Below are 25,202 nucleotides of genomic sequence, written 5' to 3'. Positions count from 1 at the left end.
TGTTTGCTGTGAATAAAGCAGAGTGTAATCATATTACTTCTTTAAATATGTGCACACAAGTAAACTGTATGACTGCCAGATGATTTGACCAAAGACGCAGCCCAGCCGTGAAAAGAGATAAACACACACAGATGCATACACATACAGCACTAGCCCAGAGTCGCACCTTGATATTTTCAGCTTCTGTCATGAGTTAGACTTTGACACCGATGAATGTGTGTCAGCTTGTCAATTTCTTCCAACAGCCTTTGAATGCTGTCTGGCCATGAATAGTGCATGTTGTTTTTTTTTTTTTTTTTAGGTTCCAACTCTCTGCAAGTCTGTTTTTGTTTGTTCCAGAATAACTTGGAGGAGCTGCACACTCTTTCACATCCGTTAAGAAAACTTTCAGCAGGTGTTGTGTTGTTTAGCCTAAGGTAAAGATTCAGCCCTGAAGGTGTATTCGTCAAACTGCCTCAAACCAAATGCCCTCCCATTTCTTTCTGCCTCCATTACTGGGGTCTTTTTTTTTTTTTTTTTTTTTTAACGCCTCCTTCTGTCTTTAATGCACATACTTTCACCACTTGCCCTCTTTTTTTATCCATCCATCCTTTGATTCAGGACAGAAAACATTTTAGAGCTGTACTGTAATGTTTATGAACAGGACATTTTATTTCTCTCTAAAAGTCCAGACATATTTTGGCAGCTGTATCCCATATTTCCCGCAGCGTGCCACATGAGGATTTTGGCATTATTAGTGCGGGGAAAATGTCGGACGCGTGTTGTAAATGTCGCGGAAATATACACACTGCCTTTCTGACTGAAACGCTTGTTGATGCACAAGCCATTCATCCAAAAACTCAAAGACATTTCTCCTCTCTGCTGCAGAAGCACCATGCAGAGAGTATGTAGGGAATTAATTGGGAAGTAAAGACTGCACATGTGCATATAGATACAACGCACACATACGCTCACGCATACGGGGGAAGAAGAAGTGGGGCTGAGAAGCCAATTTTATTTGGTGCCATAGTTTTTATGTCGGTTGCTGTTTGAGTTACAGGTCAGAATGGAATGTGGCCCAATGAAAGGCACTTTGATTCGTTCACCAGGTTGACGGTTTTATTGGAGGTGCTCTGTATGGCACTGGGCATCTTTTATAAGGTTGTGAAGAACCCACCAGAAGTCTTTGCAGAATAATAAAAATGTGAGATGTCGGTGAAAATGACCTCTTTTCTTGTGATACGTCAGTCACTTCTGAAGGCATCATCTTTTAAAAATGACCCATTGAAAAGGACCGTTAATACCTTGTGATTCAGTTATCATAATTTCAGTGTGTTGAGCTGTTCTTTGTCTGGATAAATGTTGTCCGAACTGATTATTTTTCTTATGGTTTGCTTCACTTCGGTTATTGGACGTAAACTCTTAACCCTTTTTAGAAATGCTCTAATACAAAGTGATTAAAAAAGAAAAGTTGAGGCTAGTTGGACACACAGCCACTTACCAGTCTTACCAGGTTTATTTGTGCTGTGTTTCACAGAGGCGTAGGCTACTGCAGGAGTTGGGAGACCAGAAAATCCCCTTTCTGGGACCTTCAAATGGAGGTTTTCAGCAACTGGTGAGTCAGCCCTACCCCAGAAAAAGCTAATTTTATCTAAATCTTGCCTTTAAAGACACCCCAAGAGGATCTAGTGATACCTCCTACATTTTGAAAAGCAAGATTAATTACAGTTTAGATCTTGTAAGGTTTTATGTTTCTGTATGTCTTGGTCTTTGTCTTTTTGTTTTCTAGTGGGATTCCAGCTACTCTGGCCTGGTGTTGAGGAGATCGTGCTCACTGCCTACTGAGCTGCATGGTCGAGTTCAGGCTGCCCTGCTCACCCTCAGAAGGAAGGGATGCCTCCTGAAGGATCTGGTCCGCGTCCGTGATCGAGACGTGTTCACGGCCGTGTCACGAGCACTGCTGGGTGAGCCGGGCCACACCTATCGCTATCTGGACACGCGGCTCTTTGCTATTCCCTGGCACAGTGAGGACACCGAGGTCAAAGGAAAGAACTGTTGTGAGCCTGATTTTAGGGCAGCTTGCAAGGCATTGTGGGAGCTTAACACCTTTTTCTGCTCTGATGTGTCTCAGCTGAAGGAAGGGGACAGGATAACACAATGTGCGAAGGCAGAGGCCAAGCTCGGTGAAGAGGGGGACACAGAGTCCAAACACAGTGAAGACTCCAAGAATAGTGAAGGAGGGGACTCGGAGTCCAAACAAAGTGAAGAGGGGGACACGGAGTCAAAGCACAGCGAGGAGTGGGACATTGAATCGAAGCACAGTGATGAAGGCTGCTCAAAACAAGAAGGGGAGTGGGAGACTGAGTTCAAACACAGCAGTGAGGAGGGAGAGTCCTCTCAAGTCAAATATAGTGAAGGCAGTGCTGCAGCAGCCTCAGAACACAGCGAAGGATGCCCTGGCTGGGCAACCGAGGCCACCAGCGGCAAAGAGACTGGACCTGTGGGACGAGAGGCCCAGCAAAAGCCTGTGGCTCAACTAAAGCACAGCCTGTCAGATTACCACATTCAAGACAAAGAGGAACACACAAGTGGGCAGGGTTGTTCCCAGCCCAGTCCTCCGCAGGTATACACCGGTCCAGTCAAGTTCAATGTCACCTTACTCAATTACATGGACCCAGCGCAAATGAGCCATCTCAAAGAGGAGCCTTACTACGGCATGGGGAAAATGGCAGTAGGGTGGCACCATGATGAGAACCTGATCACTCATTCGCCAGTGGCTGTTTACAGCTATAGTTGTAATGATGACAAAGGTAAGGGTTATTAAACTCTAGCTGATTTAACTTTCAGAGGCTTTTCTTTAACTCTTTATTCTCTTAAGCCAAATGTATCGAGCTAATCTTGTGCAACTTAATTCTAAAAATTAGCATTCATCTTCGTCTTCCTCTTCAATATCCATCCCATCAACTTATCTCAGTTGCTTTTCGGTGGATCAGATGCAGCCAACCTTGTGTATTATGGCCTGCCGGCAGCGCTGTAGCAGCTGTAGACATGGCCTCTAGTGAGGCAACCATCAGATCCATCTATGTGATAGTGTCAGGGCATTATCAAATGTCATCACCAGTTCGCTGCTGACAGTCTTATCACCGCCCGTGCGTCGGGAGATCACAGACATTTGAATCTGAGCTCTTAACACCCGCTCAATGGCGCAGTCAAACAAACAGGCCTTATCACACACACTGCATCTCATCTAAATCATTTCCCCGAGAAATGATCGATGTGCAATTATCTGATATGGAATAATGAGTCCCGCTTTGATAAGTGTTCCTAGACTGTACTGTATGGATAATACGATGTCTCCTAATTACGGAATGTGCACAATCTGAAGAGCTGATAGTACTTGCTGATTGAGTTGATAGAGAGATAGAGGGAAATTTGCTCTCTAGATAATATCCAAAACAAACTGTTGGACACAATACAGCTATATCTAAAGTATTTTAATTTAAAATAACATACTTAGAAGTTTACTTGAAATTGCAAATCTACAAATTGATACAGAGTGTTTTCTCAACATTGATGACTTGTGAAGGGCCTTATTGCTCATTGCAGTTTGCCTCAACCTTCTACCACCAACCGAATTAGTGAATATTAAAGTTACCGTCAAATGTCCCTTGCACAGCTACTCGGGAGACCATTCCTTGCTCCCTGCAACGACTGGAATGAGCGCAGAGCATATTTTCCTGTTGTGGATGGAGCTTTAGTTTTTATATATGGTAGATGTGCTGTACCGTGAAAGGCAGGAGGTCCACACAGTCTGAATCTATGTCTTGAAACGGTAATTTTGGCACACAGGTGCAGTTCCAACTGCTCTGACATCCCAACACATTTTACTGCCGGCCTTTCTTCATGGGACTTGCTTAAGGAGAAACACCTGCTCCAGAGGTCTGCTTTAATAATTTGTTCTCGGCTATTTCAACCCTGAGCCTGTGAACACAGGCTTCAAACGCCGCAGCGGAACACCTTTCCGAGCTTCGCAGCTATGTCTTCTCTACTTCTGTGTGACCCCCACAGCTCCAGACTTTAGAGGGGAAAGTCTGACGAGAACTATGTTCCGGTGCTCGGCTCAGCCAGGCTGAGCTTTGAGATGCACGCCCATTCCCGAAGAAACGTCAATGCAGCACGGTAGAAATCTTAAATATACAGAGACCACAGGTTTTACATTACATATGCTTCTTTGGAGATGCCCTTTTCTCTGTTCCAGCAGCCTAACTTTGTTTTGTTCCTTTGACCAGAGCACTGTAGAGTTGTGTCTTTCCCAGCTGCTCTGATCCAAAGGAATCCAAAGGAATCTGCCATGACATGTTTTCCGGCACAGAAGATGGTCTTCCACAATTCCCAAGGCCTTAGGGAGTACAGTCATTAGCAGGCTCTTAGAGCACAATGGCTGGAAATTAAGTTACTATTTATCCGTGCTGAGCAAAGGAAAAGGCAGCCATGGGGCAGAGAGGCCCAGAACAACTTTAGTATTGATTTTGCTGAAGGGTGTTGGCCAGCCAAGCCAAATCTTGTTTTCTTAGGATGCCATGTAAGAATGGAGAGAGAGACGGAGAAGAACATTGGAGGTGGTATCAGTGAATGGGTTCAGCAGCAGGAGTATCATAGGATACATACTGTCCAGTAACACACTCTCACACACTCACTAAACAACATCAGGGGCTTTTATCCCACTATTTCCTCTTGCACAGCATAATGATAGCATAAAGATCCTGTGCTAACAGCCAATATGACCACAGCAACACGTATCATCTTTGCGCGGACGCTAAGTGATTCTTACTTTCTGGAGACAAAGGCTTACATCTTACATCCATTGTTTGGGTGGTATTGATTTAATCATTGCACTCCATACTTTTAACCTGGTAATTCTTAATTTCATTTGGTTTTATTCTATTTTCTGGCTTCTGTGATAAGTAGGCATTGTTATAGTGTTTCTGCACTGCATTATCCAGATGTAACAGTCACCAGTTTGGAGGAAAAAAAATGGATGTGATTCATTTTTATCTGTAATAAGTTGCAGTTTGACCCAACAGTACCCATGTATTTCCATAATAAATGTGACAGAATTGAAGTTTAATCATGTTCCTGTTACACCTAACCTGAGTGTCACTGGGTGGAAGCGACAACCTGGAGCTCAAAAACATGAATAATAATGTAAGATGCGAATGTTACAGTGAGCTGGCCTGTGTATGACTGACAGGTGAGAGCAGTGAAGGAGGCAGCGGTGAGAAAGCATATTGGAGGATTGGGCTCAAGGTGGCCTGGGACATCCACACACCTGGCCTGATGCTGCCGCTGGAATCTGGAGACTGCTATTACATGAGAGGTACTACGGTTTCTCCATAAACACGCACGCAGAATGCACACATGCACATGTTAACATGTTGTTCGCACAGCTCAGCCGCATTCACCACCATGTCTGAGTGCGGAGGAAGGAACGCTTTCATTACCCTGTGTTTTAGTGTTTCTTGTACTTTGTCCCAAATGACCCGTACCAGCAGGATGCACTTCACTCCCACTCTTCATGCGCTTGTCTTCTAATTCTCTCTGCAGGAGGAATGGAGCCGATCGTGTGTGTGTGTGTGTGTGTGTGTGTGTGTGTGTGTGTGCGTGCGTGCGTGTGTGTGTGTGTGTGTGTGTGTGTGTGCGTGCGTGTGCGTGTGCGTGTGTGATTGTGTGAGAAAGTGAGAGAGAAAGAGAGAGGAAGAGCGCTTACTTGGCCTGAACACAGAGCTTTAAGGTTCCATGAAATTGTGTGCATTAGAGAGGTTAGGAAAACCAAATGTTATTTTTTGAAGTCCTGTGACCCATTGCTGACTATGTCTCTATGGGGAGAACAGACAGCAAGCCACAGGGGTGTAAATCATAGCTTAATGCTTTTGGCTGCCGCGGACACCTCCACCCTCCTCTTTTTGGTCCCATGGGTCCCTCCAAGCGCTCTCATATTTTCTGAGTGCAAGGACATTTATCCACATCACAACAGAAGCCTCTGTTCAGACGAACAAGAATTGAGGACCCCTGGTTGGATGGATGGGGGATTTATTATTTTATAAAAGGCCCCGTGATGTCATAAGTATGGAAGAATAGACATAAAATACCTTCTTGCTTCAACCGCTTGATGAATTATTACACTTTATTTTCAAATAACTGATTAGTTGGCGTAATATTTAAAGAAAGATGAACACTGTGATTATTTGTCCCTGAGAAATGACATGTAATTATACTTTATACTTTATACAATATACTTTTATTGTTGTTTATTGAAGCCATGTTTACATCCCAAAAGTCTGTTTTTCTTGTGCACTGTTTACAGCCATGTTTATCTAATCCCTTTATGATATTTAAATTTTTGCCTCTTAGTATTAGACATCTGCCTCTTGGGATTCTTGCCCCCCTATATGTCTCTTACTGTCTCTTTAATTTTTAACAGCAATATCCATGTAGAAATCAACATGTCAAATGCTTTTCTTTATTCGCTTATTTCAGATTTTTAGCCTCCTATCCAGAAGCCACATACATGTATGAGATAATGTGTTTGACCAAGTGATTAAAGAGAGTTTCTTGTGATTAAAAGATCACAGTTTTTATCCCCTCAGGATCAAATAAGATCCAGACAGTAACCCAACAAAGTAACACGTGCTGTCAGTTTTAAAAAGAAAATTTGTTTTATGAAGACACTTCAGATTTACAGCAGCTCTTAGCTCCTGGTATTTTTATTTTATTTACTTATTTGTTTTATCATGTTATGGACTTGGAGTTGGGAAGGGCCTTAACCGAAAAGGTTTTGGAAGGACCATCTGGGCTCTGTCTGTATTTTGTTGATGATTTTATTGAGATTCATTGAGTGTTTTTAAGCTCCGGGGCTCACAAGGCTCATTCTAAATCATTATTTATAGAAGGTGTTGTAAAACCTGTTCAAGTGAATCTCTTGGAGAAAATGTTGGGTTCGCGGGTAAGTGTTATGTGTTGACACGTTAATTCACCTTCTGCTTAAAATATACAAGTCATTTAAAGTCATGTGAAAAAGAAAGTGCATCCTCTTTCAGCTCTGATGTTTTATGTATCAGGACATAATAAAAAAATAATTTGGTCCTTTCTTGGTCTTAAAATGAGGTAAATACAGCCTGTCATGTCATTGGAAAAAACAAAACAAACTAAGCCATATTGGATAAAGCAGTGTTTGAAAAATGAAGTACCTCTCCTGAGGTCCTGCCGCAGTATTTCAGTCAGGTTGAGCTCTTTGAATGCACCACTAAAACACAGATTCTTTTTTTCTTTTTCAACCATTCTGTTGTAGATTGGTGTCCCGTTTCTGTGGCTGCTAAACACCCCTTCACCACCATTCTTGACATTTGGTTTGAGGTTTGGTTTGTGCTGATATGCTGTGTTTGGTTTTCGAACATCTTCATTTCGTTCTCACGTGTCCAAAGGTGAGACCGAAATGAAGACTTCTTGTTCCAGAAGTCTTGTGATTTATTCAGATAAAACTTTGTAAACCTAAGCTGTGCTGTAATGTTTCTTTTTTTTAGAGAGAAGATGCTTTCCCTTACAAACTAATGGTTCAGTCTTTTTCTAATTGTACGTTGTAAGATTTTACATGCTAGCTGAGGCCCGTGGAGTCTGAGATGTAGCTCTTAGGTCACTTACATTTCTCTGAGCATTGCACGGTCCGACCTTAACTTACTGGAACGTTCACTTCTGGTAATATCGGCGACTGTCTGAAATGTTTTCCGCTTGTGAATAATCTCTTTTACCGGAGAATGATTGAATCCAAATAGTTTGTAAATGGTCTTATAACCCTTTATTTACTCTTTCCTCCCTGGCATTGTGTTGACACGTCTGAATTCTCCAGACAAACAAACTGCCCAAACTTCTGCTTTCATAGAGGTGCCCACACTTCCTGTGGATCAGTCCATTAAGTTCCTTCAATAAACTGCACCTGGTAAGCTGCTACTTACCTTCTCTATTCCCGTGGAAGTGGTGAGGGTGTGCTGGAATGTAGCTTAAGTTTAGTTAAATAAGTAATGACAGTGTCAAAGGTGTCAAAATGTGTTTTTGTTAATACGAGCTTGTATTTTTCAAATTTATTATCATTGTTGTTATTTTATTTTTTTCTTCACAAACCTTAGAATTGAAAGAGGGTGTCCTGTCTTTTACACATGACTGTATGCTAGTATTAATTTGTATCATTTGTACACATGGATGCATAAACACATAGACTGTGGAGTCATCAGCAAATGCATTTGATGCTTGGTGAAGATGATAACATGTTAGTATTGCAGGTCATTTTGCTCTGTTTTTTTGCATTGCGACGTAAACATGTTGATATACTATATGCAATATGATCTAAAGATACGTTTGAGCTGTTTTAAAGTAGCTTTCAAAAGGGCCACTGACAACTAAAAAAGGAACAGGAAGGTTTTAACAACTTCCTCATACCCACTCTTTGAAGATGTTTTCATCAGGGTTAGCAGCAGTGTCTGTACCTAATATTCAGCTTGACAGGCCTTGAAGCCAACCTCCTTTAGCGGGATAAGATTTACAATGGAACCGTCAGTTTCAGGCCAACCATGATAATAGAGTGATGGGCTGTTGTGCAGACCATTCTAATGGGACTTGACTGTCGCGGATCAGTGGGGATTTATGCTCCACTTGGTGAGTACGCCCTTGAGAGGCCAACTGCTCCACAACGATAGCGACTGACACAGTCCTCGGCCGTCTGTTGCTTTGTTGGCCTGCCTGAATTAAACACTTGGCACAGTGCACAAACGTATGCACTCACTTATAAATTTGCACAACTCGCTTTCTTGAAAATACACACATTCGAAGGGGTGCTTCTGACCCTCCCTCATCTCAAATACACACAGACAGAGCAGTCACATCTAAACCAAATGTTAAAATATATCGTACCGATGTTTCAGTGACATACACCCTGCGATAAGTAGTTTTTCTGGTATTAAAAGGAAACTACAATGGCATATAACCACAGACACCATTATGTATTTTCAGCACCATTTGTCGGCGGCTGGCCCTTTTGAACTGCTAATGTCTGAGCTGCTGGAGGCAAATTGAATCACCATCATTTCCACCCAAATGGAATTTCAGTGGTTAAAAAAGAACAATGCAAGTCTTGACACCGGGCCTGTTCAATAATCTGATTTCCAGCTCCCAATGCACAGGGGGGCTGGGGAAAGGAGTTGACCCAATATATTTAAAAGCCTGCTTCCTGGAAAAGGAGGACAAGTGGCAGCAGGCACAGGGGTTGAAAGAAAGATAAATATTTATTACAGTTATCGAGTTTGCCTCTACTCCCTCCTGATCCCACTGACTGCATCAGACGCGCCAAGAAAAGAGCAGATTGATGGAGATAATTTGTTATTGGATATAAACAGTTTTAAAGACGCAGAGTAATTCTGCCCAGAGACCTAATCCTTCACAATCTCATCAGGGTGAAGAAAACACCGGCAAGTTGTTTTGTTTGTCACTGTCTTTTTTTAATTTTTTATTCTCCCACCAAACAATAATATCTTCCTCCCAAAGCATTTGGCTGTTTGACTTTCAAATCATAGGCATTAGCTGGTGTACTCTTGCTCAAGGCGGGTGTAAATATGCACATGTGCTGTGAATGACAGCTCTGTCATGGCTAAATTAATTATTGGTGTGAGGCAAATAATGGCAGAGCTGAGAAACATCTATACACACAAAGAAACACATGGCGGGATACACAGGAAACAGCACCAAGGCCGCTCTGTAAAGCTCGTGCGATATTGAACAAATGTTTGTTGGTATGGCTCTTCCCTCTTGACAGATTGAGCACGATCTGGTTTTGTTTGGTAATTAAAATTATAGTACAGTGCTCTCCACTCTACTTGATTTGGTGCTGGACCAAGCTAAATCTGTCTGAGTGTACAAGCTGATTTAGTCTAATTCACTTTGTGCTTTTCATCTGTTTTTCTGCTGTAAAGTGTTCTTTTTCGAGGGTCTGCTCTTTTATTTGTTGAAATGAACAAAATCACTCAATAAATATTAGATCAATAATTTTTTTTAGTCTTTTCAGGTTTGAGCTCTCTTGTGTTTGCGCTCCTCTTTGTTCTTTTGATGATTCTCGGCAGCATTGTGAGTACATGCTGATGATTTACTCATCGCTGTATTCACCAGATGACCTGAACAGCACCCACCAGCATTGTGTCCTTGCTGGAGACAGCGCACGCTTCAGCTCCACGCACAGAGTTGCAGAGGTGAGAAGTCAGACAAACCAAAGGGAAAAACGCTGTGTTTCAAATCTGTGTGGAAAATGCTGTGAAGTATGCAAACAGTCTCTTTTGGCTTCAGTAAGGACTGCTTTGTTCAGTACTTGTGGCTCAAAACTTTACCGACATTTTTTTTTCCTTATAATAAGTACATTTCTAAAATGAGTAAAACAAGAAATCTTTGGTTTTAAAAGCCAATGGAATCCCATCTTTGGGATCATGCTGATCAAAGTTAACTTTTGGCGTTATTCATCAGGATCACGTTAGGTAGACGGTTGTTTTCGTATTCCAGCATCTTTTTATGAAGATAAAACAGGTAATCCCTACCCACTGGTAACATTTGTGATGTTGGGTCTCATTCCTATCAGTGTTCCAGCGGGACCCTGACCTACATCCAGTCACGGTGCCAAGAGGCCCTTTCCAACCTTCATACTGACCCCGAGACGGGCTCCCACAGCCTGCTGACTCTGCAGCCGACCACACTACAGCACTGTGAGGAGATTCACAATGAGGTGAGTGTTCATATGCATGTGCACGCACTTATACATGCAATAATACGTCTGCATATGTGCATGACGCTTTTTTTTTCATTTCATTTGTGTGTGTTGGTAAAATGGTTGACACATACACCAACTAATGCATCAGAACTGGATTACATGGAATCCAAACAGCATTTGGAAATACTTGGGCTGAAGGCCCTCTTGGGGTGTCAAACGTGAGAGGGGAGCCACACTGGAAAGCAGAATATGGTCCAAAAGTGTTTACACAATAGCACGGCAGTCTTTGAAAGTTTTAATATTTTCATCCGTGACTGTAAACCTCCCCGACACAATCTGAGTTGTACTGATGCTGTAATCCTCAGTAATCTGTTACTCCAAGGAGGTTAAAAACAACTAAGAACCATCTGCAAATATGATGATGATTTAATCCGAACAGCATCGATGTTGTTGAATAGAAAGAAAGCATTCTTCATGAATAACACGGATAAACATATTCAGGAATTTAATGTATTAGAGAAAACATGCATTTGTGCTTTTTGCATCATATGAATTTACATACCTGTAATGTATGTAAATCCAGTGCACATATGTAAATTACAGTTCTTTTGTTGACCTAGTATTCTGTGGAGAAAGAGTTGACAGCAGTGATATATCTTCACTAGTTTAGATTCCTTCATGTGATCGCTTTAGTCAGCTAGATTATAACCTGCAACCTACATAGTTCAGCAAACAATACAGCATTCCACGAAATACATGATCAAATCTTTCAAAAGTGAAGGTGCACACACAGTAGGACGCAGAATAATTACAGTAATTTATTAACAGAAACACGTATGGTATCGATACTATTTAATCGTGGATGATTTGGTTTTCCCTGAATCATGAGATTTAGAGACCATACTGGGAGTGGTGTGATGGCAGGTTAACACTTTGTGAACAGCAGAAAGGGAGCTTGCCAGCTTCCCGCCCTCTACTTACCTTGTTTCCACTCAGGGAAATGACTTCAATATGAAATCCAGGTTGTTCTCATTTGTCCTGGCCTTTGATGGATCGTAAGGCAATAGCCTCTCCATATGTTTTCTAAAGATGGAGTCTTGCCCCTGTCCCCTCCCTAACCCCCGTTCGTACAACAATGAGTGATGCTGGCTTGGAGTACTGAGGGATAAAGTGAGGTCAAAAATGAGGAACTTGAGGGTCTGACTATAGAGCAATGGCCTCCTGTGTTAGCTTGCCGCAAGGCAGCAGTTAATATCGCATCTAACCTCTCCCCCTGTACACCCCTGTGCCCAAAGTGCACATCCAAGCCGACGCTCGCATCCAGGCCCCTCAGCAGGATGCCATGACAGATGAGTCTGACGTAAGGTTGTTTAAAGGTTGTAGACAATATTAATTATTCAGCACTGCCAAACAATAGGGCTGTCTGTGTTTGGGGAGAACTGCTGCGCTAGTTGAACTACCAACACCTGGTAGTTTACCGCATAGCGCCACAGGATTACCAAGCACAGGCCCTCACCGGGGGGGGGGCTTTATTTGGGAAAACAGGGTGCTATTTATACAAGGTTGCTGCGTGTATGTGGGAGTGCTTAAGTAAGAAGGTGGTGCTCTCAGGGGCTCAAGGCTACCCTACCTGGCTCTTGCAATGATCGATGTGGCCATTTGTTTGGAGCTGCCCACGAGAGCAGAACACCCACTTAAATGATGTATTGTTGGTGGAGTTATTTATGATGACGGCCCACTTTGCTGCTCGGTGGGCGCATATTGCGCGGGTCGTGTTTGACATGGACAACCGAGGAGTGAACAAGCCTGAGACATGCAGGCAGCCTGACCTGAGCGGCGCCTTTTGGGCCTCTCCTTTAAATGTGCTAAACATCAAGCATGAACCAGCTGACACTCTGCTGATATTTTACAATAATGGGAAGGACAGGGGCTTGGCATATTTCAAAGGATGTAGGTGGGGCCTGATGATGATGAAGTGGACCGTCTGCCACCCGGGCGTCGCTGTGTGTTGACGGGGCAGGGTGTCTGGTTGAAGAGACAGAAATGAAGAAAACCGAACTTCCCACCTGTTTGTTACGCGTGGTCCCTCTCACCGTCTCTTTTTAATCTTACCTGCTGTCTCAGTCGGCGGGGTAGTCAAACATTGCGTTGCCACGCAGCCCCCGTGTGCACGTTTGGCTTTGAAATGCTAATCCCAGACGCAAATGTCTTGTCTCATTTAAAGCCACTGTGTCACTTCCCAGGTGGGTGTGTGACAGAGTGCCCTGAGGGACGCCTTCTAATGATGCTAGTCCCCCCACAGTAAATATTGCAGGGAGGGACAAGGTTCCCCCACATGTTCCAGCTGAAAGTAAACCTTGCAGAAGCAGGTGTGCATGACCTTCAAGTGTCCTGCTTTCAAAATGCCTCCCCCAAGGCTCTCAAGTCTTTGCCTGGCTCTCAAACACCCTTCTTGAGGGGCTTGTCATTGTAATCTTATAAATCACTTCTGAAAACACATTTTTTTCTTGCAGATCAGTGCTGTGTGTAGTTTCTATTTGTTATTTTGGCCGTATTATTTTACCCTAAAGCATTTTATTGCTCATCTTACAGGTTTATTTATCTCAGATTGATAATAGGGATGAAATGCCTTAAAAGCAAATGTGTTTCACCTTCACTTTCTGCAAAACTTAGCTTTTACATTTTTTTTAAATGTTGTTTCAAGACTGATTTAATGAAATTGATATAATTGACACTAATATTGAGTCCTCCGTCACTGGGGTGTAAAATTACTACTACAACTACTACTACTTCTAATAATAATAAGACAAATAATTTTGGATAGAATACAAATTGACATTATAACCTCGTATGACCACTTTAGCAAGTATGTGATGAGTGTCAGGTCGCTCTCAGAGAGTTGGAGGAACCAGTTATCCTGGCTGATGTGAGAGGAGGCCGGGATAGGTAAACAGAGGGGGGCAGAGAAGGATCGATCACACTCTCATCAGCTCTCACCTCAGGGCTCCGGCTCGGAAATTGATTGGACCCGTTCAGGGAATACCGTGAAGGTGTGGGGCGGAAAAAAAAAAAAAAAAAAAAAATGCCTCTCATTAAATAAGAAATAAGAGGCTTTCTTGGCTTTAACTCCAGAGTTGCCGAGGTGGGTGGCCACTCCACTAATGTGGAGCTAATGTGTAGTTAGTGTGTCCATCACCTAGAGAGATGACAGGGACTGCCGCAGGGGAGTCACTGGCTCTCCTCTCACTCCCTCCTTGCCACCTCAGAGAAAAACTAGGCATAACAACCACCCTCTATTTCGCACATGCTTTCGATCCGTCTGCCCGGATGGGTGGCATTTAGTCAGAGTTCCCTGCTTGGCAAGTCTCAGCTGGGTGGCCAGACTCTCAAATACCAAATAGCCAGTGCTCCTCAGTTGCTTTAGATGGCCTGCTTTGTGCCTGCCACTTGCCTGCGCTGTGGGGGACAGGCAGCCATGTCAGCTCAAAGTGGAGACACAGGTTGGCTTCTTCTCACCAAAGGACAGGCAGACAATCAGAGAGATAGAAGGAGAGACAGACTGAGAGAAAAGGACGTCCGATATTGGCTCTCGTGGCTTTGTTGTGTGTTTGAGCTGTAGTGATCGAAGGGGAGTGGATTTGGAGTGTGTTGAAGGGACCATAAAGGATGACATTTCTTTGAAGGGTGGGTTGTATGGAGTGACTGAGAGGCTGCTGAGCTGCGCCACTGGCTGTGTATTCTCCCTGACATGCCCCAGTCCTTGCATGTCATCCCTGCTGTGATCAGAGCCTTTTGGGAGTCAATGGCAGAACTACTCTGTGCACAGATTCTGCCCCAGACAGGCCACTCAGGTTGTTTGTGTCAATAATTCTCATCCTTTGTTGTTTATGAGGGGGTGGCTGGTAGGTGACTTGACTCATCTTACAGAGCAATGACCACTGGAAAATGCCAACATTTCTAACAATATTTCGGGCACAGTGTTAATGTTTTGCAAATTCACTTTTATTATAAGGAATTGGAACTTGGCTTTGACTCAAAATTACTTTAAGAAATGCTCGAAGTGAAATAAAATCTGTTTTCAGAAATCTATATGTATACATATATATATATATATGTAAGAAAATTAAACACTGGTTCATAATATTTAAGCTACTATACCAGTGTTTCATTTCCTTATACACATGTTTGTTTTTCTTATTTGATTTAATGTTAACTCTTATATACAATTTAAACCATCATTCAAGATACGGAAGCGGTTTTAATATTTGTGCCATCTGCTCTGTTCTTTTATTCGCATTTTATTTTGTTCAAAGCTGCAAATAAAAGATTTTCTAAAAAAATCTCAACTCATTCGTTCAAAGAGTTTCATAATATTGTCACACATGCAAATGTCTTGTTTTCAAAACTCGCTCCATCTCATGCACCACCAACAGCAAACAGTTCTGCTCATATAAGATGCCTGACACAAACAAGTTAAATATGACCAGCGTGGAATGCCCTGTAGCTCCCCTTTGATTTTGTTTCAATTTGCTGTATTTTTCTTTTCCTTTTGTGCGCCCTTGTTGAATTAGTAATATTTCAATGCGACGCTGTTTATGAAGGAAATATGGATGTGAAATAAACTCTGAGGGGAAAAAGAATAATGATGCAAATCCAATTGCGAGTAGCCAGACGAACCAATTGTGTTGGGAGCGAGGCTTCATTTGTCACCGATCACATGATTTCTCGGAGACCGATTCAAACCTCGCATCAGGGCATCATATAGACTGCTAGAAACAGGGTTGGATTACAGTTTAGGATTGGTATATAATGCCAAAAAACTGAGATGCACCGAAAACAAAAAGGAAAATAATATCAGCAGGAATTACATTTCATGGGACCTCTTGAACAGAATTTTGTGCTCAAATCTTGTTGAGACTGTTAGTTCACGGGTGAAAAGACTTTGTTCTATATGTTGACTAATGCTCTGTTAGAAGAACAACAACAAAAAATTTGTTTTCAGAAAATTAACAATAGCGCTCTCTGTTCCGTTTCATATCCGACTCCATAGTTTGCAACTGCACTTTGTGTTGTACTGTTGTGTACGTCAAACTGAAATGGGATGTGCATTGTTTGCTCTGGATGATGCTTTGTAGAGCGTTTTAGGGGGAGGGCAACTCAGCGTCTTGCGTTCATGTTGGTGGCATTTGTGGCAATCTCTGACATACACACTCACGTGGCAATTTAATGCAGAGACATTAACAAAGCCGCTCGCACAGTTATGCAGACACACACACACGCGGGGACGCAAACACACTGATGCGTGTGCGACGCAGGTCCAAACTCACAAACAGGCACGCCGAACGACACACTCAGAAGTAGCGAGGCTACACCTGGCTACGTGAAGCATCCTGGCGAGGATTAAATCAGCACTTCAAAAGAGCAGGAAACAAAAACACTCCCAGCGGAGGAGAGGGGAGCGGCTCAGCAGCAGACACTGTCATCTCCAGACGGAGCAGGAAAGGACGGGAAGGAGGGGAGGGAGAATGAGCAGAGGAGGAAGTGGATGGAGTTTTCAGGTGTGCTGACTGGAATTTTTTGTGTGGATGAACTGTTTGCGTGGGATGTTTGCATATCTGTGGTTTAAGGGTGTGACTGTTGTCACAGGGATGACCACAGTTTGTTATCTCCGCTACATTATTTTTCTGTCATGCAATGAAAACGTGTCATCGTGGCCTTTTGAAACATAGTTTGGATGTCCCGCGTGTTCTTCTGCAATGAACTAAACAGCATAAAGAAAAACCTACAGTAGTCCTGTCCCAACGTTTGACTGGAACTGTATAAAATGATATGTCAATTCAAAATGTTTTTCAAGTTTATTTTTCAAAGATTAAAAAAAGATTGGATTTTATACAAAATATAGCTTTATTATTCTTTATTTATTATAGTTTTTGTATTAGGTATTGAGAGGGTTTTCTCCGTTTTTTCCCCCAGCATTTCTTTCTTTCTTATCACCGATCAAGCTGTGGGAAAATGTTCTCTCTGAGCTAATATTGTTGTCCTCTGGGTGTGTGTGTGCGTGTATTTCTGTTTGTGCAGGTGGAATTCGAATGGCTGCGACAGTACTGGTTTCAGGGCCAGCGTTACGCTCGTTTCTGCAGCTGGTGGACCAGGCCGATGGAGCAGCTGGAGAAAGACTGGAAGCTCATGGAAAACATGGTGAGATAGCTCACACACGCTGCTGGTCATGTGACAGCTTTGAAGAACAACTGTTACAATCGGTTTGGTTTAGTACACCAGTTTATTTTTTCTTTAATTATAAGTAAAGTCCAATTTAATTCAAGTTTACGTAACTTGATTTATTCCTTGCAAGCTTCGATTGTGTAAAAGCCAGAGTGTCTCCCACATGTGTTACTGGACAAGCTTTAATCATATACAAATGCAACTTTTCAACTTCTAAAACATTTAACATAATATTGTTCAATTTGCCTAAAAATGTCCTAAGAAAAATCATTGATGAAGTTAGGCTCCAGGCTGGCTTACCCAGTGATGAGATGAAAAATATGGTCATGAATGTGAGAGCCCTGCATCCACAGCCTGAAGGTAAGCGGCTGTTTTAGTTTTGCAGTGTGTGTGTAATATCCAACAGTAATTACCTTAATTTGAAAATATGGTAAAATATACTATACCTTGAATTAAATCTTATTGGGTTAAAAGTAATATTTCTGTTCCTGTTACCTAGAGAAAACCATAATATGAATAAAAAAAACGAGCAATAAGAAGGTCGTATTATACCATTTCCTGAATATATTAGTGGCTTTATATTTTAATCAATCCTTCATGTCGTAATACAGATTTTCACATTTCAAATTGCCCAACAAGCCTCAGCTTTTGCTTCTTCCAGAAACTACATAAATGCTCCGCTGTCCAATAATGCTCCTCACAGGGGAGGGCGAGTTTAAACTAACATGATGGAGTGCCTAACTTCTCACTATGCTACATCATTAAGGATGTGTCATGTGTTTAATCGTAGTCTCACAGAGGTTTTATTAGAGAGGAACGTGGGCACATGGCTATTACTTATACACCACTATAAAGCAATCACGAAGCAATGTCAGGTTTGTAATTAAGTCACCTTAGTCAGAGCCCTGTTCAGTACATACTTTAAGTGTAGCAAACACACACGCAGAGATTGTTGAGGATATAAAGCACGCAAACACACGGATACATGCTTGGTCTTGCTTTCTCTCCCAACTTATTGGTTCTACAAAGTACCTCTCTCGTGGCTGGATTTCAAAGAGTGAGCATTCATGTGTATATGGCATTAATGTGTGCATGTGTGTGTGTGTGTGTGTGTGTGTGTATTCAATAGCCAGACACTAGTAGCAGCAGGGGGCACTCTTGTATCGCTGTAGCAGCAGCGCGGTGAATGAAAAAGCCGTGCTCCTCTTTCTCTGCCTGCTCCCTCTTCGTCTCTCACCCACTCCTGCTGTCTCTGGGAGCTCTCTGTCTCTGTCAGTGTCGAGCGCTGAGCAGTAATCACATCTAATGCTCAGGCGGGGATAAAGACAGGGGCTGGAGGAGAACAGTGCTGCTGCTGCCGACGCTGCTCAGCTCTAGTCGTAGTCTCTCTCTCGCACAGTGGAAAGGCCTGGCAGAGGGTGGGTGGGGGTGCTGGTGCCGGTGCTGTTGGTTTGGGGTTATAGTAGACAGGGACCAAACTCATCCAGAGCCTCCACCTCTGGGCCCAGATGAATTGTGGGATTCGGCCCCACGTTAAGAAAAGGGCATCGGTGAAATGTTAAGTTTCTCCGTCTCCGTTTCGAATGGGGGAGCAAAGCAGGTCCACTGTGTGAGTTTCTACATATAAAAAAGGGGAATTACTTTCATTCACTGCCAACTTAGAAACAAACTTTATACAAAGCAGCAAATATAATATGAGCCATTTTGTTTTTTTGTTTTTTTATCCGAGAAAAAGTTTGCAAAATTAAAAATAAGTATGTATTACACATTTGTCAATGAAATTATGTGTAATATTTATCATTTCAGTATCTCAAAGTACACAGATGCGTGTTTATTAGAAGACTTAGCTTTGCAGATTAAAATTTTCACATTGTCAAATCACACAAAAGCAAGCATGTCTCCTGCAGAAATGCATATTGAACCAGCGCAGAAGTAATCCACTGGTGAGCACATAAAGGTAATGATTCACTATTGTGATGAAAGACAACGTTATTGCTTTTGCTAGCAATATTTACGTACATGCATCGACCTCTGATATGCTGATGAAAAGCACTTCATAGATGTGACTTATAGATTTTCCTTTTGGAGGTTTCGATAGCTGCGGCTTTCTCTGACGTTAGATTAAAACACATTTCTCTAAATTACTTTGAGTTATTTAAATGACTTACAGTCCTTTATAGCATATAGTTTACATTTTGAAGCTGAAAGTTGACAGCATGGTATAATACAAGTGACCTACTGTGTACAGATGCTGTTTACTTTTTATTTATTTCGATATTTCTGTTGCCTGCAGAATTTATTTTAATACAGCATTATTTTTTCGTCAAATCTGATATCAGCGGAGGTATTTTAAAATAACAAATATATGTCTATTTAAATAGACTTTATAAAATGACACCGTATTATTTTATACACCATGCTGTAGCAATAAAACAGTCTATTGTTTTATCCTGCTAAAATAGTAATACAAACCACCAGGCTTCCTCTCTTTATTGTCATATTTAGCAACAGTGTTGTGGGATGCGTTGGGCTGCGTTTGTTAGTCTGTATGAAGAATATCGCAAGATGGGGGGGGATCTCGCTCCTGTTTATGGATACTGTCTCTCCCTGGGGCTCCCTCTCTGCTCCTCAGCCTGTTGTCATGCAAATCCTCATCCTTCCATTTGAATGACATTCTGATAAAATACAAAAATAAATGTAAAAAGAACCGAGACAAAACAAGTCCACTCGCCTCTTTTTGATACCTCGTGAATTCATGTGGTTCCTTGATCGAAAGACTCGGGCTCCCGAATAGTCTTCAAGTGTACTTTATGTCAATGTACAGCAAAATGAAAATGTGTGTATGAGTATGTAAAGGTAAAGAAGGGTGGAAGAAGGGCGGAAGAAGGGCATTACCTGAAAGGTTTTACATTCCCTTGTGATCCAAGGTGCTGAAGTCCATTTAGACCTCCCTGGCTCGGAGCCTTGTGTTCCCTCGTGACTCTGCTATCATAGCTATCACACAATAGTGACATTTCCTTAAACTAGCAACAACGAATAGCTTCCATCTGAGTGACAATAGACAGAGAATCTTGGCTTTATGCAGAGTATTTTAAATGCCGGTGTGATATTTTTTTATCTTTCCTTTCTTCACTCTGGGGGAGAAGCAGCAGCGAGCCCATGAGCACGTCTCCTTTCTTCCCCCTGTCCTCTGTGTGTGTGTGTGTGTGTGTGTGTGTGTTTGCGTGTACGTGTCAGCCATTGATGTTAATGTATGCACTCGGCGTGACTTTAATTGATTTAGCAGCTCTGCTTGCACAGTACAGCTTTTTCCCTAATTTGTCACTTTCCTGACTTCTGTGGCTGCTCATCTCACAACTTCAAAAGCCGGCGGATGCAAAGAGATTTCAGTGCACTCTGTCGTCTTCTTCTTCTTCTTCTTCTTCTTCTTCTTCTTCTTCTTCTTCTACTCTCTCTTTATGTTCTTTCTTTCTCTTGTTTTCTGCCTCTCTTGCTCCTGCTATCTCACCGTATCTCTTTCTCACATTTTCTCCCTCATTTGACAGGAGAACGAGCCTTGTAGATGGAAATCTTTTCAACACCTATCAAGGAAATTAATCTACTTTCATAATAAATGGGATCCACTCAGTTGAATACATTTGTATACTTCAAGATGTACAAAACAGGAAGTGGTTTCGGGGCCACGTCTTCCTCTGCTCCATTCACCCAGCCTGTCAGTCCTTGTTTTCAGACGATTTGGTCACACGCACAGACGCATATATGCTACATATACACAGTCGCCTTTTTTCTCCCGGCGTGACAAAATTTACTCCCTCTGATTTATAATGGAGGCTGTCTTTTGCATGCTTGTGCTTTTGTGCAGAGATGCGCTCGGTGACCATTTCATCTTCTCCCCTCACTGTAATAACAGTCCTCGGAAACAATCTAGGCTGCCGAGGAGGGCAGCACTGCAATCATACGCCGCCTGGCCCGGTCGCCATCAAGAGCTGATTAGGTTATTGAGCAAACGTGCTGAGGAGGGGGTTAGAGGAGGAGGGATGAGAGGCGGTGAGGTGCGGGGAGAGTCTGTGGAGTCAGAAACATAGAGGGGGAGGTAGAGAACTGAGAGAGGGACTGCGTGTGTGTGTGTGTGTGTGTGGAGGGTGGGGGGGTCAATGTAAATGTTATTGCTGTGTGAGCTCATTTGATCAAAGTCCTGGAAAGGTTAAGCGAATCCAATCTGGTTTTGTATGGCAGAGTGGAGACACAGGCACTAGGGAAGAAACCCCCAGGACGGAGAATGGATTATCATATTGGCGCTGGAGTAGCAGGGGCCTCCGACGGACAGTTTACTCTGCCTGTAATGTGTTTAGACAGCAATTGGCCTTAATAACCTTTATTGACTTCAGAGGGTCAGTGCCAAGAATCTAATTATCAAAGTGTATCAATTTCATCGGAGTTTAGAGTTGCAGCGCTCAGAATAATTATTTTAAGGTCGGGCCGGGGCAATTAATCCCTTCTCCACTTATTTGATGGCTTTGTAAAACATAATAAATGTTAAGGTTTCCTGTTGTGCGTTTCAGCGTAAATAATTTTGAGGGTGCAGTTTTTTGTAAGGAGTTATTCGGAGCTCTGCAGGTCCAGGTGAGAGGAAAAAGGCGACGTGTTTTCAAAGCTCGAGGCTGCGGCCGAATTACGTTGCAGATGTTTACCAGCAGTCATTTTTCTCTTTCGCTCGCCGATTTACTTCCACGGTTGAGTTTTATACCCACTTTATATGCACACATGGAAGCCAGATTAATTATAAGTGTGAACTAAGCAGTAAACTGTTTAAAGAGCATTTTTATTGCTCATTATGAAGCCATTTATTATCTCTTACATTAAATCACACTGTGTTTAGGCATCATATTGTTTTGCATTTAAAGCTTCATGCTATGTAAATAGGCTTATATGTCGATTATATTCCAATTCTTTGCTGTACTTACATACAGTGTGTGTGGATGTGTGTATGGCTGCTGATTTTTTGTATATGTCAGTGCGTCTTTATGTGTTTGTGGAGTGTGTCCACAGTGAGAGTGCAGCTGCACGGTAGTTTATCCTTCATTGACAGTCAATATGTGCTGTTACCTGGATAGTAGCAGCTGTTTCTCCTTATCGCGCTACATAGACTCCAGGCCTAATCCACACATTCATTATTGCATGGCCTTGTTTACCTGCAGTTGTATATTAGCATGCTTGCTTTGCCCTATTTAGACAGAGCCGTATAAAAACGAAATTACTGCGAGATTATTGTTATTATTCATTTAAAGAGGAAATATATGGCTGTTAATACATTTTACATCGCGCGGCAGCTTGTGTTTGGAAATATAAAATGAAAAGAAGCAGGAAGAGACACGGAGAAAGAGAAAATGTAGCGGTGCAAAGGTATTTGCAATTCTCTTTGAAGTCCCTACTCAACAGGGTAAGCTGAATTTTCGGCAGCGCCTGATAGTGTTTCTGCGTAAATGCTTAAACCCCTTTAGAGAATTTTCATGGACAGATACGCGGTGGCTTGAAGGGAGCGTTCATGTTACCTGGAGCCAATGCAGCCCGCAGCTTTGTACCTAAAGATGTACACTAGTGTTGAATGGAATCCCACAGAGGTTTGTCTAGGACAGAATCTCAGTGCAATATCGCTGTAACCCCGGACAGGTTTAACTCTGTCAGACTTTTACTAGGCTCTCACACATGTATTTATGTACATGAACTGAGACATGGAAGGACAGAAACACAAGGGTAGACACGCTTACATGCACACAGCGCTGGCCATTAAGTTGAGTCTAAAAGCAGCATTTTGGTAAGGTTTAATGTAGAGAACTCTTTAGTTAACCAATGGATACTGTTGCTGCAGTTGAACATTTTAGTTCCAATTATTAATTGGTCTGTTAACTTTTAATGTTAGGTGATAAAAGAAATATGGCTCACACACAGACAAACACACTCACCCTGCGACTCGCAACTGTTCTTGTTGATAGTATTTTGCAGTGTTTTACTGTGTATTAGTGATTTAAACCTGACACCAGCTTTTCACTCTCTTTTAAAATTATTGAATGGATCCATGATAGATCAGTGCAATTCTTTCCTAATTACAGCATATAGTTCATTGTCCCAAAACTTTTCCTTCTCTACATACCTAGTGTCCGCTACGGTGTTGTGCATCTGTACACTGTTACTGTGTTGAGTTTTACTGACAGCAGTTTGGATAATTCATTTTGTTTGTCTGCGAATTGTGATGTCGACAGTGTTTTTTACTCCATCGGTAGGCTTTGAAGGCAGCTTGTCTCGTCTTCTTAGAAAACAAATGAGCACTTTACAGAGACTGATCTGCCTTATCCGCTTAGCAGCACCCTCAATCCCTGCGTTTATTTATTTACTTACTTATTCATTTGCTTACTTATTCATTTGCTGTATGGATTTGGTTTAATTTCTCCCCCTCTACCCATAGCCACCCCCCTCCTGTTCCTCTCCTCATCCTTGGCCCCGATCAGCACGATAAGCCTTCAGAGGAGGGGAGATAACATCCATTAAAGTGGTAAAGAGGAATTATGGGGCAGCCCAGATTAATCACTGCTCAGTTTAATCGCATTCAGTGTGGACGGCGGCGTTGGCTGCGGGGTGCAGCTTCTTCCTGTGTCATACCAACAGAAATAGAGAGAGTGAGACGCAAGGATGAAGTGTGTGTTTGTTAGAAAGTGCCTTTATGGGGGAGAAAGTACAGAAAGATGAAAGAGAGATTCTAAAGCATCTCACAGCAAAGCCCACCCTTCCTAATCTGACAAGAGACATGACTACTAACCAACACTTGACATGTCATTATTCGACTACTTTGATCCAGGTTTAATTGTTTACTCGTGCAGGCAATCATGTCACAGTTATTAAGTAAAAGACACTAGCATAGACAAAAGAGGACACACTTATTTGTATCTGAAAGCAAAGAAAACAACTCAAATTTTCTTTCCTCACTTGATGTATGGAATATGCGGTCAGAGCTTTTTCAATATTTCTCGTGTTCAGAAATAGCAACGCGCTTATTGCGACTTGATTCTGAGCTCTATTAGCCAGACTGAGTGCAAATAGAGCCTTCATACCCTGAACTCTGCACACACACACTTTTTAATAAAATTATTTAAATCTATTTCTGGATCCTCGTCAAGTCCTACGGTTGATATTCTTATTATTGTTTATCTGCACTCCAACTCAAATTCATTTTGCATTTATTTGCACAGCCCATAATCACAGTCTTGGTCTCACGGGGCTTTATTTCACCCACACGTTGCGAAGCAATAAATGAAACCAATTAATTAAAATAAAAACAGCCAACCCCAACTGTAGATCCTCAAAGTGTACAAAAACAAAAAAAAAAAGAAAAGAAAAGAAATCCCAGTTGAAGCCTAATTACGGACAAAAATAGAACATACCTTCTTTAGGTCCCAACAAGGTGATCTGTTTTCTTGTATCATTTTACACAAGTGAGGACAGGATCCACAGGATAGAGTTCATAAATGGGTACATACAATAAATTAAAGAAAGAAAAGTGTTATGAGAATATACACTTTTCACTGATCCTGAAGTGCCACCATTGCTCTGCTGGTTTCGGTGTATAAATGAGCGGATTACAAAACAAATTTGAAGTGCTTTGTAGAACCCAGTATCTGAGCTTAAAAAGACGTTTTACTATCTTAATCTCTGAGGTGTGTGCAGGGAAAATATCTTCCTTTAACAGCGGTTTTGTGTGAAAGTTCTGCTGCTACAACAAAAGAGCAACTGCTTATGCTTTGGCACCTCACTAAGTTGCAGGACAAGCGATCAGACTTTTATTTTTGTCCGAAGAGGCAAAGAAAAGAAAGACTCGGGTGGAAAGACGATGGTTCACAATAGTCGTATATTTTTTGGGGGGGCTGAGTTTGGGAGGGTTTTTGGGTGGGGGATCAGGGGAGCGAGATGAGGGAAAAGGTTGTGGCAATCGTCAGGGGTCTGGGAAAGAGAGAAAGAGAGAGAGATTACAAAGATTAAAGTTGGAGTCAGAGCTTGTAAGATAAAGTAAATAGAAAAGAAATGAAAAGCTGATGATGTAAACAAGAGGATGTGAGCACAGTGTGGAGGAAGTACAAGTCCTGGGAGCATTGAGGGGAGTTTTTAGGTTCACCTTTCAAAAGAAGAAATATACAGCATAAAGAGGATAACC

The 25,202-nt window shown here is 42.1% G+C and overlaps 1 protein-coding gene across 3 annotated transcripts in view; it reads left to right on the top strand.

Moving 5' to 3' along the window:
• fto (FTO alpha-ketoglutarate dependent dioxygenase) overlaps positions 1-25,202 on the top strand; it is a 121,912-nt gene that overhangs the window by 18,767 nt on the left and 77,943 nt on the right. For 2 of the 3 annotated variants that reach the window (XM_075464666.1, XM_075464675.1), the window contains exons 2-7: positions 1,517-1,594; positions 1,769-2,789; positions 5,231-5,356; positions 10,189-10,268; positions 10,649-10,792; positions 16,856-16,975. In XM_075464666.1, the coding sequence (XP_075320781.1) occupies positions 1,517-1,594; positions 1,769-2,789; positions 5,231-5,356; positions 10,189-10,268; positions 10,649-10,792; positions 16,856-16,975 (1,569 nt within the window). The remainder of the gene's footprint in view (positions 1-1,516; positions 1,595-1,768; positions 2,790-5,230; positions 5,357-10,188; positions 10,269-10,648; positions 10,793-16,855; positions 16,976-25,202) is intronic. The other variant, XM_075464682.1, reaches the window with a different exon arrangement.

This window comes from Odontesthes bonariensis, chromosome 1 (assembly GCF_027942865.1).
Source record: "Odontesthes bonariensis isolate fOdoBon6 chromosome 1, fOdoBon6.hap1, whole genome shotgun sequence".
Classification (NCBI taxonomy): domain Eukaryota; kingdom Metazoa; phylum Chordata; class Actinopteri; order Atheriniformes; family Atherinopsidae; genus Odontesthes; species Odontesthes bonariensis.
This window is presented reverse-complemented; position numbering and strand designations above follow the sequence as displayed.